The sequence below is a fragment of the Phalangium opilio genome, unplaced genomic scaffold, assembly GCF_054372755.1.
Source record: "Phalangium opilio isolate 3A_F unplaced genomic scaffold, DU_Popi_V2 ptg000540l_1, whole genome shotgun sequence".
NCBI lineage: Eukaryota > Metazoa > Arthropoda > Arachnida > Opiliones > Phalangiidae > Phalangium > Phalangium opilio.
The window spans coordinates 2,016,616-2,024,631 of NW_028324244.1; the positions used below are offsets into that span (position 1 = coordinate 2,016,616).

The 8,016-nt window shown below is 33.7% G+C and overlaps 2 protein-coding genes and 1 long non-coding RNA gene across 4 annotated transcripts in view; 1 reads left to right on the forward strand and 2 right to left on the reverse strand.

The window, feature by feature from the left end:
* Nucleotides 1–284, reverse strand: part of Cont (Contactin) — a 23,794-nt gene extending 23,510 nt beyond the window's left edge. Inside the window, exon 1 of the mRNA XM_089862373.1 lies at nt 150–284. The gene's annotated coding sequence lies outside the window, so the exon portion shown is untranslated. The remainder of the gene's footprint in view (nt 1–149) is intronic.
* On the forward strand, nt 266–702 carry LOC149588603 (uncharacterized). The gene is made up of 2 exons (XR_016379913.1): nt 266–403; nt 478–702. It is a non-coding gene; the product is annotated as an uncharacterized LOC149588603 (long non-coding RNA).
* On the reverse strand, nt 694–7,661 carry LOC149588604 (uncharacterized). 2 transcript variants are annotated; one of them, XM_089862379.1, is made up of 10 exons: nt 7,534–7,661; nt 7,192–7,273; nt 6,907–7,077; nt 6,736–6,829; nt 6,638–6,669; nt 6,256–6,571; nt 4,833–5,247; nt 3,114–3,260; nt 2,714–3,000; nt 694–1,798 (listed from the first exon to the last, which is right to left on the reverse strand). In XM_089862379.1, the coding sequence occupies exons 1-10, from the start codon at nt 7,571–7,573 to the stop codon at nt 1,607–1,609; spliced, it is 1,776 nt and encodes a 591-aa protein (XP_089718505.1). In that variant the 5' UTR covers nt 7,574–7,661; the 3' UTR covers nt 694–1,606. The 2 variants fall into 2 exon arrangements, with proteins under 2 accessions (XP_089718505.1, XP_089718504.1); XM_089862378.1 differs by having other exon boundaries at nt 3,093–3,260.
* Nucleotides 7,662–8,016: the final 355 nt, after the last annotated feature.

Here is an 8,016-nt window from a genome sequence, read left to right on the forward strand (position 1 = left end):
AAGCTGACGACGTCTCGCGACTGCCAATATGGTCGCCTGAAAATAAGGTAAGAGATAAGAGCATGTGACGTCGCTACAAAGTTCGTGGTAACACACTTTATGACTAAACTATTTCAATTCCGCAATTAGATAAAAATATAATTATTTACCTTTTTAAATAAATCTAAATTTCCTTTGTGTCAATCTGCACATCTTTCCGTCCGACATGATGCTCGTTTTCCAAAAACTGCCGCTAATCTAACTAGCAGACTTCAAATTAGTTCAGTTTATCAATGAAGCTGGTCATTCTTCAACCTAAGATCAGGACTGGAAATAAGAATTATATACGTGTGTCCACTGTCCAGTGACCCTTCTTTTGACTGGAAAATATATAGGACACTGTCCACTGGAGTGCCCAAAAATGGTATGAAACTTGCAGTGAAATTTATTGGTCAACTGTCCAGTAACCCCCTTAATTTTTTTTTTTTTAAATTATAGTGTGTTACCACGAACTTTGTAGTGACGTCACATGCTCTTATCTCTTACCTTATTTTCAGGCGACCATATTGGAAGTCGCGAGAAGTCGTCCGGGACCCAATATTGACGTCACAGTTTCCTCCCCCCCCAGCTTCGCGGTAGCACACTATGGGGCATTTTCAGATTTTATTGGACAATGTCCAGTGTCCTGTACTTATTTAAATAAATGTAAAAAAATTGACCCAACTCAAATTTTTATTTCAAATTTAAAGTTGACAATACAATATTTAAGCCTAATAATAATATTTATTAACTGCCTTTACAGGGCGATATTTAAACTCATTGGCTGACCATATTTTTTGGGAATTTTAATAAACAAAAAAAAAAACAATAAAACTTTGTAATTTACCCAAATAAATAGGGTTTACTTTTATTTGATATAATTCTTTAGTTCACTATTAATCCCGATGCTTGTGCCAAGGCTTAACGACGATTTTCAACTGACAAATATCATGGGGACAAAATGACGCGTCGTCTGCTTCAGTCGAAAATATTCAAATATTTCGACTAAATATTCAAATATTTCGACTAAATATTCAAATATTTCGACTAAATATTCAAATATTTCGACTAAATATTCAAATATTTCGACTAAATATTCAAATATTTCGACTAAATATTCAAATATTTCGACTCAAAAACAAACAATGAATCATTTTGACAAACAAATCGGGAGTTAAGCCTTGTCACTTGCATGCGGGGGGGGCGGGGGAGGAGGGGGTGGAAAGAAGGTGGATTGGAAATTTCAAATTTTATTTAATGACACCTGAAAAAATATAATATTTCAAGGTTAAACTTAATTAAATAATTGGCAATTGCACGCACGCAAATTTACGTTTCAAAAAAGATAAAAGAACCATCATCTTTAAATTCCCCCCAAAAAAACAAGTCAACCTTATTTACAATATTTACAAATATTTTGGTTATTTAAAAAAGTTTTAAAAAAATGTTTTGTTTTTTCTAACTTGTTTGTTTTTCCTCCAAATTTTAGGATAAAAATTTATTTTATTTTCTTCCGCCGTTTTTGTTTTTGTTTTTTAATTTATAGTTTATTCATAGATTTCTGGTAAAATATTGTTTAATAATACCGTCAGTCTTGTTCCATGGGCTCACTCTGATCCGGTAACGGAGTCAAAGTTGGAGATGACAATATCTGTTGCTGTTGTTGTTGTTGTTGTTGAGTATGGATGACGGATTGAGAGGAGGTTGTCACTGACGTAGATGACGCCACAACACCACTCAAAGTCAAATCCGTCTCCATATTGTCGGCAATTTCAATCTTCTAAGATTAATTTAAGATTAAATAATTCATTAATTTACCATTTAGTTTCATTTTAAAAAAAGATATTCCCGTTTTTTTTCTTAAATTAGATTTAATTTTAATTTAATTTAATTGAAACTTAAAATTAAATAATTAACCTTTTAATTTAAAAATTAATATCTTCCTGATATTTATTTTTAATTAGATTAATTAATATTTAACGGAACTAATTGGGATTTAGTCCAGAATTACTATATCTATCTATTACATAAAGTTTTCTTATTCCACGATACATTAGAATTAAATTAACTTAATTTCCTCAATTATTTAACTAAATTTAAACCCAAATTTCTTAACTAATCCCTTTAGATTAATAATTAACGAAACTAATTGGGATTTAGTCCAGAATTAATCTATCTATTACGTAAAGTTTTCCTATTCCATGATACATTAGAGTTAAATTAATTAACTTAATTTCCTCAATTATTTAACTAAAATTAAACCCAAATTTCTTAACTAATCCCTTTAGATTAATAATTAACGAAACTAATTGGGATTTAGTCCAGAATTGCTATCTCTATCTATTAGATAAAAGTTTTCCTATTCCATAATACATTAGAGTTAAATTAATTAACTTAATTTCCTCAATTATTTAACTAAAATTAAACTCAAATTTCTTAACTAATCCCTTTAGATTAATAATTAACGAAACTAATTGGGATTTAGTCCAGAATTACTATATCTATCTATTACATAAAGTTTTCTTATTCCACGATACATTAGAGTTAAATTAACTTAATTTCCTTAATTATTTAACTAAATTTAAACCCAAATTTCTTAACTAATCCCTTAAAATGATTAAATTAAATTAAATAAGGCCTATCAATTAAATTTAGCTAAATAAAATTAGATTAAAAAAAAGCCTCTAATACTTACTTCGGAGAGAGTAGACTGGGCTTCATCTCCGCTATCTCCACCCATGATAATATTGGCAGGGAAATGAACAGCAACATCAGGAATATCTAAATTAAGGCTGGTGACTTCCCCTTCAATTGTGGCGGCGGCAGCTTCATTAACAATTTCTTGAGAGGAGGAGGAAGAAGAAGTAGGTGTTCCGGGTAACAAAATACCAGTTGGTAATTCATCAGCCGAAGAAACATTCTGGCTCAATAAAGTCTCCACTAAATTCTCCGCTACTTCTTTCACAACCGAAAGTTCGTCGCCTGTTTACGCAAAAACAATTAAAATAAAAGAAGGTAATTAAAGTTTTAAGACGTAATCGAGAAAAAGATGATGAACGGAGAGTTCCAAGTACCTATTAGGTAAAAATTCTCACCCAAGCTCAAACCAGGATCGACAATGCTACTTTCAGGGACAATTAAGTTATTTGATTCTGACGTGGAAACGTTTAAAGTGGTGTTATTCGTGTCCGATCCACTTTCAGTTGAATCAGCCACCAAAACGTTCCCATTATTTAATACAACTGAAAGAAAAGTTACAAATTTAAGAATTGATTAATTCAGGGCCCCCAGCCGAATTTCAAAAAATATTTATAGGAATTAGCGTAGCTTATTGCTGATCAGCGCCACCTACCCATAGCGGCGACTTTGAGAACTACTGTAAACGGCAAGCAAATCAGATGTCGCTAAAATGTGGTGACGTCACTGACGGGCACTCTCGGGGTCTTACCAAAAATGACGTCACCACATTTTAGCGACATCTGATTGGCTTACCGATTACAGTAGTTCTCAAAGTCACCGCTATGGGTAGGTGGCGCTGATCAGGAATAAGGCTAATTATAGGACTTTTTTCATGAAAATATAGGATTTTATAGGACGTTTTTCCAGAATTATAGGATTATATTATATATAGGACACTAAAATATTAATTTTTATTTTTTTTAAGAACCAGTAGTGCAAACAAAGGCCGAGTAATTAAAAAAAAATGTTCAAAAACATACCCTCCATAGGATAGCATTACACTAAACTTTGGAGGCTCAGAACTCTGGTTCTACTTCTACTAGAGATACTGGGATCTCCTTTGTGTATGTTATAGTCCTATTTGCCCCCCATACAACCATACAAAAAACTTAGGGCTACGACAAACGGGGGCCGAGTAATTATGGAAAATGTTCGAAAATATACCCCCTCCATAGGAAAAGCATTAAACGCAATTTTGGAGGTTCATAACTCTGGTTCTATTACTAGAGATACGGGGATCTCCTTTGAGTATGTTATAGTCCTATTTGCCCCCCATACAACCATACTAAGAGCTTAGGGCTGCGACAAACAGGGGCTTCCAGAATAATAGAATTATATAGGACAATAAAATAAACGGTGGTGCACACTGAACGTTAATTCTGTTATCAGAACCATAAAATACCGAGCTATTTTTAACTAGTTTAGCTACAATACGAGGGAAACCATCCCCATTTCATGATATTTTTTAGACCCGAATCCTGGTTTAACCGATGGTTTGCTTAGAATTCGCCCAAATTTCAAAATTATAGGATTTTTGGCGATTTTAACCAAAATTATAGGATTTTATAGGACAGTTTTAAAAATATAGGATTTTATAGGATTTTTGACGATTTTAACCAAAATTATAGGATTTTATAGGACAGTTTCAAAATTATAGGATTTTATAGGATATTTGACGATTTTAACCAAAATTATAGGATTCTATAGGATAGTTTTAAAAATATAGGATTTTATAGGATTTTTGACGATTTTAACCAAAATTATAGGATTTTATAGGACAGTTTCAAAATTATAGGATTTTATAGGATTTTTGACGATTTTAACCAAAATTATAGGATTCTATAGGACAGTTTTAAAAATATAGGATTTTATAGGATTTTTGACGATTTTAACCAAAATTATAGGATTTTATAGGACAGTTTCAAAATTATAGGATTTTATAGGATTTTTGACGATTTTAACCAAAATTATAGGATTTTATAGGACAGTTTTAAAAATATAGGATTTTATAGGAATTATAAGACCTCTGGGGGCCCTGTTAATTAAATAATATTAATTAATCCGAAGTAACTTACTGGAATCATCAACAATGAGGCCAACTGGAACCATGTCCTGCCTGACATCCGAGGAAGAAACTCCTTCTTCAGGTGGTGGTTCAGTTTGATGTTGTTGATCTGGCGTGGTTGGAGAAGGATGATCGGGAGTGGTGTCCATTTGATTAATATCGGTGGTTGGCAACATAGTTTGAGCTTGTGATGTACAGGGTTGATCCGGCAGTGCCACCTGGTACGGTTGTTGAGGTTGCTGTTGAGCCATAACTTCTTGTTGCTGATGTTGATGGTTTGAAATCCTTCTACTGGTACTGTCAGCCGCTAAGATATCCTTGGGGTAATCAGCTGTCAGAGAGTCACTAGAGCTGTCACTGTCACTAGAACTCGATGATTCACTATCTCCGGGTGTTGCTACTGACTCATTAGTCGAACACTGTATCTATGGGTAATTAGGGGGTTAATTACTGGGTATTTACAGGGTAATTACGGGGTATTCGCGGCGTTTTTGCTGGATTTTCGAGGGGTTATTAACTGGAATTTCGAGGGGTTATTAACTGGAATTTCGAGGGGTTATTAACTGGAATTTCGAGGGGTTATTTATTGGAATTTCGAGGGGTTATTTATTGGAATTTCGAGGGGTTATTTATTGGAATTTCGAGGGGTTATTTATTGGAATTTCGAGGGGTTATTTATTGGAATTTCGAGGGGTTATTTATTGGAATTTCGAGGGGTTATTTATTGGAATTTCGAGGGGTTATTTATTGGAATTTCGAGGGGTTATTTACTGGATTTTCGAGGGGTTATTTACTGGATTTTCGAGGGGTTATTTACTGGATTTTCGAGGGGTTATTTACTGGATTTTCGAGGGGTTATTTACTGGATTTTCGAGGGGTTATTTACTGGATTTTCGAGGGGTTATTTACTGGATTTTCGAGGGGTTATTTACTGGATTTTCGAGGGGTTATTTACTGGGTTTTCGAGGGGTTATTCACTGGGTTCTCGAGGGGTTATTCACTGGGTTCTCGAGGGGTTATTCACTGGGTTCTCGAGGGGTTATTTACTGGATTTTCGAGGGGTTATTTACTGGATTTTCGAGGGATTATTTACTGGATTTTCGAGGGATTATTTACTGGATTTTCGAGGGGTTATTTACTGGATTTTCGAGGGGTTATTTACTGGATTTTCGAGGGGTTATTTACTGGATTTTCGAGGGGTTATTTACTGGGTTTTCGAGGGGTTATTTACTGGGTTTTCGAGGGGTTATTTACTGGATTTTCGAGGGGTTATTTACTGGATTTTCGAGGGGTTATTTACTGGGTTTTCGAGGGGTTATTTACTGGGTTTTCGAGGGGTTATTTACTGGGTTTTCGAGGGGTTATTTACTGGGTTTTCGAGGGGTTATTTCCTTTATTGTTACTAAGCTTTAAGTAGGTTTTTTATACATTACCTCTGAAGGAAACATGGAAGCTGAGGAAACAGTCATGTTAGATGAAGAACTACTTGGAGAAGATGAAGGGCTCATTCTTAAAGGCTCCAAAGTGCCATTAATTACGCCTCGCGTATACGCGGAAGGATCATTGTCTATGCAAATAGCATTGTTGCTGCAGATACTACCACTATCGGAAATTGCCGCGTGATTTGCCAGGGAAGTGCTTGGATCATTGTTGTTAGTTGGCAACAAATCAGATATGGCAGATGGTAGCTCTAGGACTCCATTGATTAGGATATTACCATTGTTATTGACTTCCAAACGTCTTCCAACACTGTTAAAACAAATATACTACTTCAATATAATATATAATCTACTATAAAGTAAATAATCAACTTACGTTGGTTCAACAGTACTAACTACTAATATATTCTGTAATAAAAAAAATGGGGTTAAAGGTCATTGTCAATAAATATTCTACAGATAAAATAGGCTTACCTTTTCCAAGCCTCTCATAAATTTATCCGTTCTTTTGTAATGTTTCTTTGGAGAAGTAATTAACTCGCATATTCTCTGAATGGTAAATGGAGCACTGAAGAAAACAAATATTTACAAAAATAGGTAAGATTTTTGACCTATTTTTCAGAATAATATTCAAGAAAAACTCGCCTATTAAATGAGTCTACCGCTTCTAATATTTTTTCCTTGAGAGCCTCAAATTTGAATGAATCTACATTGGGAATATTTGATATGGAATCAGTTGGACAAGACTCGTAGAATTCACTCATGACAAGTTCTAGCTTCTTTTGAACCAGGACTTTAACTTTAGGCCATGGAAATCTGCCCAGGGGAGATATTATATATTCGTTGTGTTATTAATTATTTAGGTCAATAATTAGAAATAAAAAAAAGGATAGGAAGTTAGGCTTAAATGAATTTCAATATTTTACTTACAGTGTGTCACCAGTTTTGGCGATTTTGATAAGATAATCTTCCAATGTCGGAGGTATTTCACTAGGCCGCTTCTTTTCAAAATCTAGAAGAAAAAAAAGGGACCAAAGTACTTGTAGATAATAGTAAAAATCGCCGGCAAATAGAAACAAAGGCCTATGATAAAACAAATTCAAATTTTGGCAACTGAATAGGCCAAGGCCTACCGCCGCCCAAAGGCCCATTTAGTTTCCTTTGTAACTATTTAATCAGCGTACATCGTTCAAATTACAAAGTTTCATTAGAAAGACGACAATTTTATCTTTACTGTCATCATTAATTAGTTAAAAATGCAAAGATTCTTACCATTTAATTCATCTAGTAACGCTTCTTTACTGACTTCCATTTTAATAGGAAAAACCGAACCTAACACAACACAAACGCAATCTGACTGAAAATGTAAAAACAATTATTTTTAGGGACCACAAATCTCGGAAGGTGGCGCCGGTTTCGCTGAAACTTTTCCCTCCAAAACAAGTTGGATAAACCCGAATGTATATTTTACTTTATTATTAAAAACAAATTTGAATATTTAATAAAAAAAAATAGGGAGGGATACAATTTGAATTTCAATTTTCATACACATTTAAATCTTAGTTCGTGAGAAAATATTTCTTGAATGCGTGTATGATATCGCAAATACAATTTTGTAGTAAAATAAAATGGAGTAGTACCAACACTTATGTACGAGGCTAAGTAACTAAGGCGCCAAATTTAAAATGAACTTTCTAGCCTACTTTCTGCATATTTTAGGCCTAATTTTTTATAATAAATATTTCAGAAACGTTA

Coding starts and splice junctions, on each gene's coding strand:
- LOC149588604 (XM_089862378.1), bottom strand. CDS start 7,573: ATGGAAGTCAGTAAAGAAGCGTTACTAGATGAATTAAATG. Junction 6,830..6,906: donor GCGGTAGACTCATTTAATAG/GCGAGTTTTTCT, acceptor TGTTTTCTTCAG/TGCTCCATTTACCATTCAGA. Junction 6,572..6,637: donor GTTAGTACTGTTGAACCAAC/GTAAGTTGATTA, acceptor TTGTTTTAACAG/TGTTGGAAGACGTTTGGAAG.